The 18,140-nt window shown below is 40.0% G+C and overlaps 1 protein-coding gene across 6 annotated transcripts in view; it reads left to right on the top strand.

Moving 5' to 3' along the window:
- The first annotated feature begins 1,909 nt into the window (after positions 1–1,909).
- POC5 (POC5 centriolar protein) overlaps positions 1,910–18,140 on the top strand; it is a 39,761-nt gene continuing 23,530 nt past the window's right edge. The window contains exons 1-8 of one of the 6 annotated variants that reach the window (XM_036020434.1): positions 1,919–2,312; positions 2,985–3,120; positions 3,782–4,056; positions 5,430–5,525; positions 7,666–7,807; positions 9,734–9,820; positions 16,065–16,270; positions 17,629–17,805. In XM_036020434.1, the coding sequence (XP_035876327.1) occupies positions 5,442–5,525; positions 7,666–7,807; positions 9,734–9,820; positions 16,065–16,270; positions 17,629–17,805 (696 nt within the window). In that variant the 5' untranslated portion in view covers positions 1,919–2,312; positions 2,985–3,120; positions 3,782–4,056; positions 5,430–5,441. Of the gene's footprint in view, positions 2,313–2,984; positions 3,121–3,781; positions 4,057–5,429; positions 5,526–7,665; positions 7,808–9,733; positions 9,821–16,064; positions 16,271–17,628; positions 17,806–18,140 lie in introns of all 6 variants that reach the window. The other 5 variants (XM_036020433.1, XM_036020437.1, XM_036020435.1 and 2 more) reach the window with 5 other exon arrangements.

Raw genomic sequence — 18,140 nt, 5'->3', positions numbered from 1 at the left:
GGCTGATGATGAGGGCTAAGAAATAAGTTCCTTCTGCAGTAAAAGAGTCAGGAAGTACAAAACGCAACTGTGGAATCCAGGACATCGAACAAAATATTCTGAACAAGCTCTTATTCCACGACAAATATCCACCCCTGCACAGCACTGTCTGCTGCAGCCACAATGCCTACAACAACCTGTGTCTTTGCTTAGTGACAGTCCTTCTTCCTCTGCTCTGCCACGGTTAAACGTGTGCAATGAATCCATCTTCTTGGCTCTCACTGTTTGAAGTGATTCTAAATAGACTGTGTAGTCCAGCTACAGATCTGTTTGGAGACATGCATGGTGAATCACTTGCCCCAAAATAATCTACAATGTTCTTTTGATTGATGGTTGGATAGATACATACATACATACATACATACATACATAAGTATATATCCATTTATCCATCAATAAACATTTATTCCCTCCTTCTATAATAAAAAAATTGAAGCTGGGTGACTACCTGCCTAGTTAGACTACATTTCCCAGTGTACTTTGAAGTCAAAGTAATATGAATGGAAGTAACATTTAACCTCGTTATCCCTTTAGTTAACGTTGTTTTCATCTCTTTCCAGAATATCTAAAAACATCTCATTGAACTCTAAATAAAATCTCAAATCCTTAACATAGGTCCCCATCTCTATCTGTAGCCTTAACCTGTGCCACTCTGCCCCTAACTAAGACTTTTATTCATCATCCAAATACAATAAACACTTTATTATATCAAGGTCTGAGCCACTGTATTTATTTCGTAGGGATGCCATAACAAATTATCACAAACTAGGTGGCTTAAACACCACAAATGTATTCTCAGTTCTGGAGACTGGAAGACCAAAAGCAATGAATGGACAGAGCCATGCTCTCTTTCTGAAAGCTTTAGCCAAAGATCTTTCTGCCTCTTCTAGCTGCTAGTGGTTGTTGGCATCCTCTATGTTCCCTAGTTTATAGAGACATCACTCCAATCTCTGCCTCCATTTTCTCCCCTGTATCTCTTTCTGTGTCTAAATTTCCTTCGATAAGGACATTAGTTATTGAATTTAGGCTCACCCCAATACAGTATGATCTAATTTTAATTTAACTTCATTACATTTATAATGACCCCGCTTTCAAGTATAGTCACATTTACAGGGAGTAGAGGTTCAGACTTGAACATACTTTTTTTTTTAGGATACCGTTCAATCCATAACGGCCTCACTGTTCCCGACAGAACATATTGAGTGGTAAGAACACGGACTCCGGAGCCCAGATTGCCTCAATCAGCCATGTGATCATAGGCAAGTCACATAACCTCTCTAGGCTTCAGTTTTTATATCTGTAAAATGACGATGGAAATAGCATCTCCATCACAGGGATAATCTGAGAACTAAGTGAGCTGAGTACAGTTTCCAGAACATAGTTAAAAATTCACATTCCCTGGCCCTATTCAAAACTAAAGGAATGGCGGGGGGGGGGGGGGTGCGGCGGGGAGTGGTGAGGAATCTGTACTCGAAAAAAGTCCACATCCAAGAGATCCTTTTGCAAAGCACCTGGTGACGCAAGTGACTTTCTTGCAGTAGGACCACACGCAAAGACTTGGTATTATGGAAAGACAACAGCATTCACCCTGCTGAGTTCAGGACTGTTCAGCGTGATCTAATCCCGTGTCAGAAGTCACTTCCCAGTCTGCAGCCGCAGAACTGAACTGAGCATGCTCTCCCCAGACGGAAGGCTGGGCTCCTTCAGCCCCGCCTCCCGGGGTGGGGGGTGGGGGGAACAAGCGGGCGCAGGGGGCGGGGCTCTCCTTAGTAACCTAATTTCGGTTTCTCCCCGCCTGGTCTAGAACCCCGCCCCTAGCTCTCTGACCAATCACACGGTAGGTTGCTGAAGCTCGAGACCAATGCTCAGGGCCGTCCTTAATTCCTTTCTGCAGTTTGAAACTGTCAGGTTGCTGCTAAGGAAGCCCTTGTACTGGCTGTGGCTTTAGCGGTGACGCGGAGAGCAGACGAGGACGCAGAAGTTTGGGTTCGTGCAGAGCCGCGACGGTGGGCAGCTGCGCCCCCGGTCGACCCCGCACCCCTGGCGGAGGCAGTGGAGTGGGATTTAAAGTTCCTTGGCCCGGATTTTCGCTCTCGAGGCTCGTACAGGACGGGGCTGGGAGCATCTTCCCCCGGACGCGGGCCTTCCTGCAGTTCTGCGGGGCAGCAAGGTCGAGAGCTTTTCCTCTCCGAAGCGTCGAGAAGAGAGGACAGGAGGAAGGAGTGCCTGGAGTATAGCAATTAAGGTCGCCATAGGCTCTGGTCATTTAAAACGTAAGGGGAAGAATAACCATGTGTAACTCTTTATTGCTTTTAAGTAAGAATTTGATTAAAACAGGGGTGGGTAGGAAGGTGACCCAAGAGAACTACCCTCTTTGCTTACTCGCAACTGCTTTGTCCCTCTGCTTCTAGTCCTTGGCGTGGGGAACGGCTGTTGGGCTCTCTTTTCTTGTCTGCACGTAGGGTCCATGAATGGGCTCAGGGATGTCACCCTGCCGCCAGCTCGCACCTTAATTCACTCTACCTTACCTCTTAGGGGTTACTTTTGAGTTCCCAAAACGCTCTTTCCCCATCAGCCAGGTCATTACCAAGCTATATTTTATTTCTCTGGCAATAGAAAAGCATTCAGAACTTTCTCCTGGTTTCTGATGGTTGGGTTAGAGAAGGATGAAATTTAGTGAAATGATATACATCTGTCACCTAATAAAGCAAGCTTCATTTTCCTCCTTTGTTTCTGAACCTAGAAGCACTAAGGAAAATGCTACTTTGCAGAGTTTTAAATAAACTATCATACTTTGTTGGCATCAGAGAACAGCTGGAAGATTTAGAGCATATTTTCCAAAAGTATAATAGTTGTTTTGTGTCTGCAGTATCTATATTTAAAAACTCTTTTTAAGTCCAGTCATACTTTTCCGTTCATTTGTTTTGTTTTATTTTAATAATCAGCCTCACCCCACCCCCACTCCTATACCTAACTGATCAGCAGACACATCCTAAAAGAAGAAATGAATGAAAACAAATGGACCAAGTTACCACAGTGGTGGATTTGAAGTCCCAAGAAACAGCCATTCCTTGCTGAGATGTATGTGCTTATTTTATCCTCCCTAATTGGCTTAACTAAAGATAGTCATGCTGAGATTTAGTTTACTTATCATGTGTGTACTCAGTGATACCCATTGAATAAAGTTGAAGTAACCTTTCCACAATCTAGCCCCCACCCATGTTTCTTCTATATAGCACTTTCTCCTTCAATTTACTCATCTGTCACTTATTTTTTAGCCCACTGTGATTGAGACCTGCTCTACTTTCCACTGAAATTGTTTAGGCAAATACCATAGCAACTTCCCAATTTTGGAATTCAAGGGACTCTCTCTCCAGGTTTCATCTTTCTTTGCCATGTGATTCTTACTTCTCCCTTCTTGAAGCTTTTGTGGGGCCGTTCTTTCTGAAAGTTCTACCAATCTGCTTCCTGTTTAGTCTTCTTTGCTGGCTATTCTCTTCCGCCTTTAAATGTTAGTGGTTCTGGCTTTAACCTCTTCTCACTGTGGTAGTGATCCTTAATTTTCTTAGGGGTGTAGTTCCCTCTAAACACATATTGGAAGATAGGGAGTCCTCTTCCTAGAAAACTACATGTGTGCATTTATACTAAAAAATATTGCATACAATTTGGGTATATGGCTTCAGAGTAAGATCTCTTTCTCATACTCCTTTTCATAGGTAATCTTATCCTCTTCTTTTTTCAGCATTTCCCATTGGCTGACAATTCCTCAAACTGTATCTCCAACTAAAGTTTCAGTGCAGGGCTCCCACACTGCTTAACTCCAAGAAGCACCATTCACATCACATCCATGGTTAGTGGCAGTCTGTGGAGTGGTACACAGCATAATGGGTGCGGCCGTATACTGCACACCTGCAGCTTCACCTCAGTGCCTCATAGGTGCCTAGCACCCAAAACATCTGATATTGAACCCACTGTTCTTCCTCCCAACTTGTTCATCATCCTACATTTTTTGCCTTGGTGAGTGGCACTACCATTAATCTAGTTACTCAAGCCAGACATCTGGAAGCCATCAACAATTCCCCCCTTTAACCCCTTAACCAATTATTGATCATGATCTGTCATTCTCATGGCCGTAACACAGCTGTCTCATAGTCAAACCCTCCATCTACTTCCCACTGCTGATGCCTACATTCAGGGCCTCATTTCTTTCCTGGATTACTGCCAGAGGGAACACTTAGTTCTCAGACTGCTGCATTCAGCTCTCAATTGATCCCTGTTTTTTCAGGACCCCAACTCTCCAATTCATCCTGGAAGTTGGCAGAGTGCTCTTTCTAAAAGACAAGTGTGATCTGGTTATCACTCATTTAAAACACTTTAATATCTTCTCTAAAATAAAGACCAAACTTTTTAACATGACAATCATGACTTGCCACAATCTGGCTGTTCCTAATGTGTGCCTATTTCATCCTTAGCTAAGCCTTGCTTTGCACCCTTTGCTTCAGCCTTATAAACTGCTTATGTTCTAAGCACACATGTCCGTGCCTCTGTGTGTCTGCTTATGCTGCTCTACTGCCTGGCACATCCTGGTAGCTTCCATCTGTCCTTCAGGTCTCAGCACCAGGGTTCTCTTCTCTATAAAATTTTCTGTGGGTCCATTTCTACTGCTTCACACCATCATGATCTCACCCCAGGGGAGGTGGCTACTCCTCCCTCCTTCCCTTGCAAGTCTGTTGTTTCAGGATCTAACAGCACTTTTTTCATCAGTCGCTGGCCCTCTCTATACATTCTAAAGTCCTTGAGGACTCCTCATCTTACTTCCTCACCAATGTCTTACATGTTACTAGTATTCAGGTAGTTTGAATACTCACTGCTTGTCTTTTAAATAATTTATTTACTTGTTACTAAAAGTACTTTTTGGGGGGTTAAGGCTTTCAATAATTTGTCTATGTGTATATTAGAATCTGTTGTTTTGTATAGGCATGCTTTTCTTAAAATAATACTCCCAAAAGATAAGTTTCCCAGGCAAGGAATTAGCACAGATTGTTCATTCTCCTTGGTTCTGTGTCTTCAAAGAAAGCGCACAGCACTCAGGTTGACACACATTGTTGAATAGATCACAATCCATTATTCTCTACGGGCTTGACTGCAGATTTTCCTGAGGAGCCTCCATTTTTCTTTAACCTTTTGTGTATTTGTTTCATCTCCTTTGCTCCCTTATACACGCACTAATTTTGGGAATTGAGTCTTTAACTATTTTTTCTTACCCAGAATGATTTTAACATGTCACAATTATTGTTGATAGGTTAGGATGGATTCCATCTCTATATAAAACGTTTTATTTTAGTTTAAATATTATGGGGAAAAAACTAAAGTTTTCATATGTTTCACAGTATTTGCGCAGCATGTCATCAGACGAGGAGAAGTGCTCACTTCCAGTGACGCAGAACGACTCCAACCGAGGCAGCTCGGTCTCTTCAGACCTGCAGGTGGGAAGACGTGTCTAAACGGGCCCTGGCTTCTTTTCAACAAGTAATAATGCGAGGGAAAACCAGGAATCCTCTTCCAGTCATTCATGCCATTTACATTTATAATTGTAATGTGTAATATAATGTATAATGTATAATGTATATCAAGGTATATCAAACTTCGAGAATTACTTTACGAACTTTGGGAAATACCTTACGTTGTTTTAACCTTTCAGAAGATAATTATTTTCACTCTGTACAAAGGCTTCAAACACACACAAGGAGAAAAAGCTGGAAATGTCAAGAAACTTTTCTTTCTTGACATTTTCTTAGTGTAGCTGTCTTTTATGAATGCTGCTTTCACTTTCATGCCAATTAATACAATATCACACCACCCAGAGTTCTGGGACCTGGATTCCTTAGTGTTCTACTCTAGGTTCCGGTCCCTGTTGCCACAACGTTTAGCACATTCAGCTGCCCAGGATGTGGATGGACAGTGACGGATAAATTGACTACAGAAGGTATAGATTTTACATGAAATGTTTTATTTCTAAAAGTTCTATCAGCAAAAATATGGATTCAGATTTCTAGAGTAGATTTTGAGAGAATACTGACATGGTATACCTTGAGTTTTATATTTATATCACTTAAGAGGAAAAAAGTATGTTAAGTAGAGCAAGTTCTTATTGACACTATAATATGGAAAAGCTTTAGAAAAATATTTTATGAAACAAGTCTGTTCCTGTCATTGAAGTTACAGTTTAAAAAATGGGGAGCTACTTTTAAAATATCTGTGATTATTTACAGGTAAAAACATGTGGATTGTGACAGATGTTTTCTCCGTGCCTTCCCTGTGGGTGGCAGCTCTCCCACTCAGTGCTGTCTCTTTAGGTGACAGTGCTTTCCTGCCCCCTTCCTCTCTGCTCTACCCGAACTTCTTCCAAGAAGGAGCTGATTAACTCATATATACTTGTGATGTTATGATTTATAATAAGAAATATATATTTGATTTGATCTTCATCCTGATTTCTGGCACAGAGTTCCTAAAACCATTGGAATTTCTTAAGTGATGAGAATGATAAAGGTGCCTTTTGTTATCAGATGATTTTTGAACCCTCACCTCCAGGTGGGGCTGGATGCCAGAGGAACCAACCGTGCAATTAGACAGTTGGAACTTTCAGTCCTTCCCCCTAAGCCCCAACCTCCCAGGAAGAGAGAGGGTCTGGAATTGAGTTCAGTCACCAATGGCCACAATTTAATCAATCATGCCTACGTAATGGAGCCTCCATGGAAACCCCCCCAGACATTCAGGGAGCTTCTTGGTTGGTGAGCACATGGAGGTGCTAGGTGGCTGGCATGGACCTTCCATGCCCATTCCCCATACCTTGCCCTATGCCGCAACTCTATCTGGCTGTTTCTGAGTTATATCCTTTTATAATATACTGGTAATCTAGTAAAATGTTTGCGTTTTGTGAGCCACTCAAGGAAATTAATTGAACCTGAAGAAGGCATCATTAGAACCACTGATACATAGCTAGCTGGTCTGTTAGAAGCAATGGGGATCTGAAGTTGGGGGTGGGGTGAGCAGTCTTGTGGGGCTGAGTCTTGACCTGTGTGATCTGATGCTGTCTCTGGTAGATAGTGTCAGAAGTGAGCTGAATTGTAAGACACCCAACTGATGTCCAAGAATTGCTCTTGGTGGTGGGGAAAACCCATAGATTGTAATTGTTGGGTCTAGCACACTTTATTACTAAAATGTCAACACCCTATAAGATATCAAGTTGTTGTTGTCGGGAGACAAAGCTTTACATCAAAAGACTAAACCTCTAGAGTAGAATTTAATAGAGGGACAGGGAAGGATGTTCTAGACGTGCCAGAAATCATTTTGTGTTACTGGTTATCTGCTTGGAATGTCAGCCCAACTAAGATTCTGTTTCTTAGTAACCCTCAACGTGTGACCCTACTGGTTCTTGACTACAGTTGAACGCCTACCCATGTTCCATTATTGAAAACATTTCAAAATATAAATAACAAAAATGATGTTAAAAATAAAATAGCTATACACTTTTATACACAATAAATATGTACCACCTTTCTTCTTTTGTCTGAGTGTCCATTGCAACAGTGCTATAAAACATTGTTTATTACTGGTTTCTCATAGGAAGAGTATGAAGAACTGCTTCGTTATGCTATAGTGACTCCGAATATTGAATCACGTGCTTCACAGCCATCTCATTCTAAGGGAGAAGTGATGACAGATGTTAGATTTCCTACTATAATTGATGATATTCTTCATAATCCAGGTTGTGTATATTTTTCAATATCCCTTAATTTAAGATGTTATTTGAGCTTATTAATGTTATTGACGTATGATTATGAGAATGCCTCTCCAGTTATTCTTCTTAGTCAATGGTGTGTATCACTATTATCTGGGGAAACATTTTACATTTTAATACATTACTCTTGGCTCTTATAGGACAGCTGGATTTTTATATGAACTTTTTTTGATTATTACTTTTATGAAAAGTAATAAAGTTAAAGCAACATTGCATGTCTCCTAGTGCGGTATGTTGTGTCTCTCTACTTGCTTCAATGGTAGTTTGCCATTATTATCTTGGAAAATAAATGCCCAATCTCTCAAATTAAAGATCGTCCATAGGTAGCCCTCAGAACCCCTTAAGTTTATGAACCATGTGCTAAGGCTTTGTCAGCAGTCTTTATGTGGGCACAAAGGACTATTTGGATTATCACCACAATCTTGGGACTATGTCAGTGACAGCATTGAGAACTAATTCAAATCAGGATGTGTGTTGATAGATGAGTAAAGGTTGAAAAAGGAGGGTGACACTCCTTTTACTTATGTGTTCCTTATTCAGTCAAGTACAGATCCCAAACAACTTGCTCTGAATAAGGGTACAGAAAGTCCTTATAAAACAGCCCTGGTAATAGGCAGTTAACAATAGGTGTAACTCTAAGGTTCCCTCCTTGAAGGCAGATGACACAGCTGTATCAACAGGCTCCTCAGTTTCTGGTAAGTCTCAGCCCTAGTGTCTGCGGTCCTTCTTCCTCTGTAGACGTGAAGTTTTCATTGCTTCTCAATCTTTGGCCTATTGCATTGAATCAATAAATAGACCACAGTTGTAAAGTAAATATATTTACTCTACCACTGAAACATTCTAATACTGAATATTTTCTACCCAAATTTTATTGATCTTGAAGTGATATGATCCTTAGATTTATTTATTCAGTATCAGTGATCTTGATGTTGTTTTGATTACAATGGCACCTCAGGATGGAGCTCGTGCTGAGCAAACCCAAAGTCCTGTGTACTGTCCTACAAATGGACACAGGCAACTGTGTCAGCCTCCTGAACCTCTGCTCCAAAGGTGGTCACCAAAAGCTTGTTTTCTTTTCCATTGGCTACAGTACTACTGTACTGTTGTTCCCAGTGGCACAATGTGGGAGACCCTTCCTTGCTCCAACTCTGCAGCCTTTCAAGGCCATTTGGGATTTAAGACCCTGCTCTTTCTAGCATGTAAGTTAGTATTTCTTTAAGCTTTGCCTTTATCAAAAAGGACTTGGGACCTAAGCATACAACATTCAGTGAATGTACTAAAGATGATCCTGCTTCTCAACAGACTTGGTTAGAGTGGACTATGTAAATTTACCATCCCATTCTCTTTATTCATAGTACTGCCATTGCTTGGTGTAAGTGCAGTGTGTCAAAGTCATTCTTGTGAGGTTTTTCCTGGTTTCCTTTACCAGGAAAGGAATCGTGTATTGACTAAAGGTTCCTGAGATGGCAGTAAGGAAGTCCCTGTTTTGAAGGGAGCAGTATCACTTTACTTTGATTGCAGCTAATGAAAAGCAGTGGGCCCCTGGAAGTATCAGTGTTATTAGGCAGTATAGTCTTTTCTAAGTTCTAATGTCATTCAGCCACTGATTCTCTTAGTGTGAATTGAATGCCATAGTAGACTGAATGCTCTTTCACCATATTCGGTGGATGAAATTGAGCTTATTAATGACATAACAACACTTCTTCCAGTTTGGAAGTCTTTTCTTTATCCTTGTTCTTTGTGTTAACATGCCCATGACCCCAGCATGTTGTATATTTCTTGTTCTAAAATTTTAGTTATGTACCTCATCTTCTTAGATTAGGTGTGTGTGATCAGGCATTTTATTTAAGAGTGCTTTGGTTTAAGGTTTTAAAAACACCTTTTTCTTTTCAGTAGGAAATAGCCCTGCAGAGAGAGAAGCAAGGATGGAAGTTGGAAAAGGACGTGATGTAAATATTATAAATCATCCAAGGACAGAAGGTACAACTTTCCCTTAGCTCATTTTTTATTAATATCAACACTTTGTGGTTTGAGGAATATCATCTGTGTAGTAAGAGAAATAATTTTAGCAAAATACTTATTGGCAGCAGTTTAAAATGCTATTGTTACTCATTTATTGGGTAACATTAAATAATTTCACAAGATTCAAAATAATACAGTTAAGACAGGTATATGTATTATAGTGTGTGATATCCTTTCTTAAATCTGCTGATTAAGGGCAAATATTTTTAAAGGTTCAATGGGATACTGGGTAGTTTGACAAACTAAAATTTTGTCCTAAACTTGTGCATCATTTCCCAATTAAGTGTACCAACTTAGTGATTTTCATCCTACCTTTACACCACCTGTTCTATCATTCACATGCTTTTCTTCAGATATGTTTATTTTTACCTTAAATTTATTTTAAAAGAAAAATTCACATATGTTATTATTGGTAACATAAAACAAATTTACATTTGTCACAAATAGAAAGCAATGGTAAAAATAAGTGAATCTAAAACAAAGTTACTAAAGTTTGGTTGAATACCTTTGATGGTGTGTTCAACCTGAAGTCTGCTTTTTCTTTTTTGAGAGATTAGCAAGTGTTACAGTGGTTTCAAAAGCATCCTGGCAGCAGTTTGAAACTTTCTTTGACATAGAGTAATTGGCGTAATAAAAATAGAACACTTTTCATACTATGTGATTCAATGTTATTTAACTTAGGGGTCATTTAAGCCACTACATAAGAAATGCCTCTATCCTTTAATTTCCTCACTTGTAAATAGAGGACTTGGGCAATGTAACGTCCGAGGGGCCTTCTGAGTTTTCCTGTGCAACCTCCACTTCTGGTTGAGGACAATCTGTTCATTTTCAGTAAGGATCATCTCAGTGTGGTAGGGAGAGCTCATGTATGGGATAATCCGCCTAGGAGCTCTGAGTTCTGTGCCACATCTTGGGAGCTTTCTTCACCTGAATGTGCTCAATGAACAGAGAATCTACACCTAAACCCTTAAGGTCAGCATTACTCTCTTCATTTGTAAGCATGTGCAGCAAAAATTTAGCACTCTTTTTGATCCACTGACCCTGTGTCCATCCCCACTGTTTGGCCTGGGCACACCTACCAACTCCACCATTGTATCAACAGAATGCCACACATTGCTTCTGGACAGTACCATCCTTCAGATGCTTGGGGGCTTTTTGGATGTGCATACTCTTGATGGCCTGGCAGTTTCACAAGTGCTCTTAAAGTGAACTCAAAGATTTGAGTGTCTTGATTTGCATGACTTTGTAGGGTTTTCTAAGTCAAGTGATTAGCAAATTATTTTCAGAGGTTAACTCAGGCTACTGTCTGGAAGAGCCCAAGTTCTTAAGTTACATGCTTCTATTTTTTTAAAGGTGAATATTTAAAAATAGATAGATAAATAGATAGATAGATAAAAGCCCTGGCCAGGTAGGCTCTGTAGGTGGAGCAGCATCCCATGTACCAAAATGTTGCTGTTTGATCCCCAGTCAGGGTACATAACCTAGGTTGCGGGTTCCATCCCTGCTCAGGGCACATATGGGAGACAATATATTGATGTTTCTCCAGCACATCAATATTTCTCTCTCTGTCTCTCTCTCTGCTTTCCTCTCTAAAACACATATCCTCAGGTGAGGGTTTAAAAAGAAAGAAAGGGGAAAAAAAGCAGAGCCTATTGTTTTTCCCATGAATGCAGATCTAGCTGGTAAAATCTACTAAAAGAGACCATTCATGTAACTTGATGTCATTCCATCTTACTGAGTTCCTAAACCATCTTCAGAATATATAGGTAGTGTTTCTTTTATTTTATTTATGCTTTTAAATAATATTTTATTGATTTTGCTATTATAGTTGTTCCAATTTTTCCCCTTTTGCTCCCATCTACCCAGGACCCCCTAACCCCTAGGGCAGTCCCCACACTGTAGTTCATGTCCATGGGCCATGTGTATAAGTTCTTTGGTTACTCCATTTCCTTTACTGTACCTTACATCCCCATGGCTATTCAGTAACTACCTATTTGTACTTAATCCCCTTTTCACCCATTTACCTGCACTCCCCTCCCACATGGCAACCATCAACACACTCACTGTATCCATGATGCTGTCTCTATTCTTCTTGTCTGCTTAGTTGTTTTTTTAGATTTAATTGTTGATAAATTTGTATTTTTTTGCCATTTTCTTGTTCATAGTTTTGAACTTATTTTTCTTAAATAAATCTCTTTAACATTTCATATAAAATGGTTTGGTGATGGTGAACTCTTTTAGTTTTTTTTCTTGTCTGGGAAGCTCTTTATATGCCCTTGATTATAAATGATAGATTTGCTGGGTAGAGTAATCTTGGCTGTAGGTCTCTGCTTTTCATGACTTTGAAATTTTCTTGCCAGTGGCTTTCAAAGCCACTGCAAAGTTTCTTTTGAGAAATCAGCTGTCTTATGAGAACTCCCCTGTAGGTAACTAACTTCTTTCCTCTTGCTGCTTTTAGGATTCTCTCTTTATCTTTAACCTTTGGAATTTTAACTATGTTGTGTCTTGGAGTGGGCCTCTTTGCATCCATCTTGTTTGGGACTCTCTGTGCTTCCTGGGCTTACATGTCTATTTCCTTCACCAAATTAAGGAAGTTTTCTTTCATTATTTTCTCCAGTAGATTTCCAGTTTCTTGCTCTTTCTCTTCTCCTACTTGTACCCCTATGATGCAAATGGTGAAATGCTTGAAGTTTTCCCAGAGGCTGCTTACACTATCCTCGTTTTGTTTGTTTGTTTGTTTTTGCATTCTTTTTTCTTCTTGTTCTGATTGGTTCTTTTTTACTTCCTATATTCCAAATCATTGATTTAATTTTCATCTTCATCTACTTTACTATTGTTTCCCTGTAAATTGTTCTTTATTTCAATTAGTGTATCCTTCATTTCTGACTGGATCTTTTTTATGTTGTTGAGGTCCTCACTAAGTTCCTTAAGCATCCTTATAATCAGTGCTTTGAACTCTGCATCTGATAGATCGCTTATCTCCATTTCGTTTAGTTCTTTTTCTGAAGTTTTGATCTGTTCTTTCATTTGGGCCATGTGTCTTTGTCTCCTCATTTAGCAGCCTCCTTGTGTTTGTTTCTATGTGTTAGGTAGAGCTGCTTTGACTCCGTGTCTTGGTAGTGTGGCCTAATGTAGTAGGTGTCCTGTAGGGTCCAGTGGCATGGCCTTCCCTATCATCCAAGCTGTGTACTTGAGGTGTGCCCTTCATGCGGGCTGAGTACACCCTTCTCTTTGAGCCATGATTGTTGTTGATAGGTTAATGGGAGGGATTTACCCAGGCCTGTCAGCTGCAAGGACTGGTTCTGACCACTGACCACCAACCTCTGCCCTTTGTGGAGGACCATCTGTACAGAGGCAGAGTGGTGGTGCTGCGACATGGTCGGCAGGTGACCAATGGCTGCACAGTCTCTGGGGTTTCCTGGGTGGTGCAGACCAAGGTCACTAAAAGTAAAAGTGGCTGCTACTTGTGCTGGTCTTAGAGATTCCTAGGCAAAGCCAAGTTGTGAATCTCAGCTGGCTGCTACTACAGCCAGTCCTGGGGACACTTAGCAAGAGGTGCAGGGGCTGGGGACATACTGAGGCCTGCTGTTGCTTATTTGATAGGATTTAGGAAGTTGTGAAGCTTGATCCAAGACCAGCCATCATATGGAAAAGTCATGATTAACAGTTTGGATGGGCCCGTAAGTTGTGTGGGACAGGGTCTCGGGATCTGCAGGGTGGGGCAAATAGTGTTACCCAGATTGATGGAGTCTCAGATATGGCACTAGTTTGCCAGCTCTGTGGCTCTGTGTGGGAAGGGTTCAGAAAAGAGACAATAGCCTCTGCCCACCTTTCTGTCTGGGAAAAAACTGTCTCCCAGTTCTCACCTTGATTCCAGACACTTCAGTTCCTCTCATATGCCAATGGTGCCTTTCAAGCTGTTTTCCCCCAGTGCTGGAGCTCAAGAGGGAGTGAGTCTAAGTAAGTCCCTGTGTGGGTTCTTTAGGAGGAACTGCTTGGGGCTCTAGAAGTTTCTTCCACCAACTCAATCTGCCCTGGTTTTTGCAGCCAGGAGTTGTGGGGACTTTTCTTCCTGGCACTGGCACCCTGGGCTGGGGTCCCTGGTGTGGAGTTGGGACTCCTTGCTCCTGAGACATCCCTCCCAAATTTTTATCGACCACACATGGTTGTGGGACCAGCCTGCTCCACTTCTCCACCCCTCCTACCAGTCTGAATGGATGTGGTTTTTTTAATTCCATGGTTGTCAGACTTCCATTCACCTTGATATCTGATGGTTCTGGGTGATGGCTGTTCTATATTTTAGTTGTAATTTTGATGTGGTTATATGAGACAAGCTGTGTTCACCTCTGTAGCCATCCTGACTGGAAGTGCCTAGGTAGTGGTTCTTAGTTTAACTAGCTTGAAACATCTGTTGATGTATTTTTTTTTGGCAAAACATATATATTAGGTAATTATTTTCCTAATCATTTTTTTAAAACATCTTGAAAGATTTTCTTTGAAGTAACAAGTTCTATAGTAGATTTATCTTTGTTTGAGTCATTTTGTAAGGATGAGAGAAAAACCCTTCAGTCTTAGTTGTAGGAACCTCATAACAAAAGTGTGATATGTAAGAAATGGTGATGTGTGATAAAACAGTGTGATAAAACAGTGACTTCCAACATACATGTGTGATAAAACAGTGACTTTTCTATTTTATACTTTTTAAAGATAGATACCCGTTCTCTTTCTGACTATGGCTCTCACCCCCATTCCCATCCCCCATGTATATGAGCAGGGAATGGAAGTGTGTGTATTTTATTTAAATATATAAATGTTATATTTCTCATCTATGTGTCAGAGGCAAAAAGGGTACCTTACAGTTGAGTATCTGATGAAGTACATTACTGGTCTCTTCTCTACTCATAGGGTTGAATTTAGTGGTGTTAAAACCCACCTCGATGTTTGACAGAAAGTAATAATGACCTACATACAGCCACTCTGACCTTGGTCAATTATTTAACCCTTTCTGAATCTCAGTTTCTTCATCAGTAAAATGGAGATAATAATACCCTTCGTTTAGTGTAGCATGTATTACAAGAGCAAATCCTTATAACATTTTTATTATAGAAACATACAAAGCACTTAGAACATGTTGATATTACACAGATGATAATGGAGTCAGCTTGGGCTGGAAGAGGATATACGAGGGGAGACCCCCCCCAAAAAACAGAATTTACTTATAAAATACTGTATTGTATATTTATTCTTACATGTTTAAACTTCAGTCACCTTTAAGGTACCTTCCATTTGATGCAATACACCTATTGAGACATTTTTCCACTGCCCCATTTATTGAATTCATCAATTTTGATGCCTTTTAGTGCTTCTGTTGTTTTTTTTTCTTCACCTTTTCCACATTGGCAAAATATTTCCCTTTGAGTCCTTTTTTTCATTTGGGGAAACAACAAATTACTCAGGGCAGGATTGGATGAATAGGGAGGGTGGGGCACAGGGTCATGTCGTTTTTGGTCAAAAACTGCTGAACACTTAGCGTGGTATAGACAGGTGCCCTCATAAATCACCCATCATGAAACGGGCAAAACCACCCTGGCTGGTGTAGCTCAGTGGATTGAGCGTGGGCTGCGAACCAAAGTGTCTCAGGTTCGATTCCCAGCCAGAGTACATGCCTGGGTTGTAAGCCATAACCCCCCAGCAACCACACATTGATGTCTCTCTCTCTATCTCCCTCCCTTCCCTCTCTAAAAATAAATAAATATAATCTTTAAAAAAAAAGAAGAAGAAGAAGAAATGGGCAAAACCGCTGAAAGAGTCTTCAAAAATAGCCAGATTAGCCCTGGCCAGCGTGGCTCAGTTGGTTGGGCATCCTTTTGCAAACCTGAAGGTTGCTGGTTCAATTCCGAGTCAGGGTACATGCCCAGGTTGTGGGCTCTATGCCCTGCCCCTGTCAGGGCCCTTGCAGAAGGCACAAAGCAACTTGTTGATGTTTCGCTCTCTTTCTCTGTCCCTTCCCCTCTCCCTAAAATGAAATAAAAATTTTTTTAAATTTTTTTCTAAATAGCCAGATTATACGGAAATGATTTTTCTCTGCATTTTTCTCAGCCTCTATCGTAACTGACATCTTCTAGTCTTCCAGTATAAGTCCTGACTAATTTGGATTATTTTGAATTTGCCTTGACAGCTACAACTTTTTTTAAATTTCTAGGGTCATCACCAGTATCATCACCAAGGAAGTCCTCTCACCCAGTCATAGATTTTTTCGGTTCGAATCTTTTAGGCGACTCTTCCACAGCAGGGTCTAATTCTAGTCCTGCAGGTGTTCATGAACTAGCGGTGGGTGACCTTCTTGTTTCTGAGGAAAACCTTCAAAAGGTGGAAAGTGTACTGGATCTTTGGAGTTCGGGCCTTAAGGTACTGTTGTTGAATTAGCATGACAGTTTTGCTCTTAATTCCACTGTTTTTCTTTTCTTTGAATTAAAAGGTTTTTTTATCTTTAGTTTTGTAAAATCAGTGCAGTGTCTTAAATCTGTGCTTCTCAGTCTTTAACATCCATATAAATCACCTGGAAATCCTGTTGAATTGCAGCTTCTTGGCTTGGCGAGGGCCTGAGATGCATTTCTAATAAGCTCTCAGGTGATGCTGCTGGTTCAGAAAACATACTGTAATAGCATAGTTTTAAATAGTTGCTGGAACAGCTTTGAACATTCTACTGAATTTCTCAGAGGTTTTGAAAGACTCAGCCTGCGTGTGACTGAGACATTCATTGAGCCTTTACTGTATAGTAGCTATGACTAATGGAAATGTCTCCTTTCATATGAAACACAAAATCCAGTTTTAGCAACATATATTCATTTTATAGCCACTCTTATATTCCCACCATATATAACTGATATATCTATGAAAATTGATTCTTACTTTGGTGATGTTAGTGGCCTTTAAGTGAAACAAAGTATTATAGAAATGGCAGGGGTGTTTTTGCTATTTAAATATAATTAAGAAAATAATCATTTTTCTGAAGCAGTTTGAGACAACAAAGCTGAGTATTCACATGAGTGGATACATAATGGCCATGACAGTTTAGTGGCATCTATATTTTGCAGTTACTTGAACTATAAATTCCAGATAAAATCTTTTAGTTCCTACCATTTTCCCCAAGGGAAGAGGTTTCATGCTTCCAATCATGGTGTCAGTCAACTGCAATTGTGTACCACCAACCCTTTATATTGTTCTATATTCAGATAACATGATTATTTGGTCCTTTTACTTAGGCCAGTCAGTAGGGAGAAAATGGATCAGACTTAGCAATTTGTTAAAGTGGCCGTTGTGAGAAATGCTTTGGGGGAAGAAAGCACCGACTCCGGCAGTTCCCCCCATCCTTCCCTACCTGAATAACTTCTCAGTCCTTCGGCTCAGGTAGGGCATAGCCCCAACATTTCTTTTTTCTTGATCCATCTTAGTATGGACATTTAAGTCCTTGAATCAACAAAGGACCTGTTTATTAGTGACTGAGACCTGGAATTTTTTTAAATTACTAGTTTTCATACGGAGTAGCTTAAAATAGGAAAAATTTCATAACCTTAGTATGGTGAATGTGAACTGTAACTGTTGAACTTGTAAACATTTTCATTAGTGATTTTATTTTAAAAAAAATAACTCTCATGTTGAATGCTTGTTCTGATTTTTAAAAAAATGTTTCTAAATTTTAGTGTCATTTTAAGAAGCACTAGTAAGGAACAAACTGCTTAGTTATTAGTACCTTTACTTTTCAGACAAACGTCATATCTGAGCTGACGAAATGGAGACTAAATTTTATTGACTGGCATCGTATAGAAATGAAAAAAGAGAAAGAGAAACATGCGGCACATTTAAAACAACTATGCAGCCAGATCAACAGCTTGAAGGAGCTGCAAAAAGCCTATGAAATCTCTATTGGGAGAAAAGATGAGGTGTTCTTTTATTATATTTCTTTTTAACTAAGATTCAGTAAATGTCTTATTAAATAATAAATGCCAGGAAGTGGTTTTTTTAGGTCATGCAAGATATAAGGGGAGGATCGCTTCAGAAACTGGTAGAAAAATAGATGCATAGATATATGATTTATTCTTCCTATTAAACATGCTATGGTCATGCCATTTATTATCTTTGAAATTAACTTTGGTGTGCTTGAAGTTTTAAGTGTGCATGCTAAATGTGGGAACACTGATTTTTACTTCCTGACTGCCCTTAAGAGAACTTTAGGGAACCAGCATTATCCACATTTTAAACCATCATTTTTAGGGAT

This window comes from Phyllostomus discolor, chromosome 3 (assembly GCF_004126475.2).
Source record: "Phyllostomus discolor isolate MPI-MPIP mPhyDis1 chromosome 3, mPhyDis1.pri.v3, whole genome shotgun sequence".
Taxonomy (NCBI): domain Eukaryota; kingdom Metazoa; phylum Chordata; class Mammalia; order Chiroptera; family Phyllostomidae; genus Phyllostomus; species Phyllostomus discolor.
The sequence above is the reverse complement of the archived record's forward strand: the minus strand, read 5'-3'. Positions and strand labels throughout refer to the sequence as shown.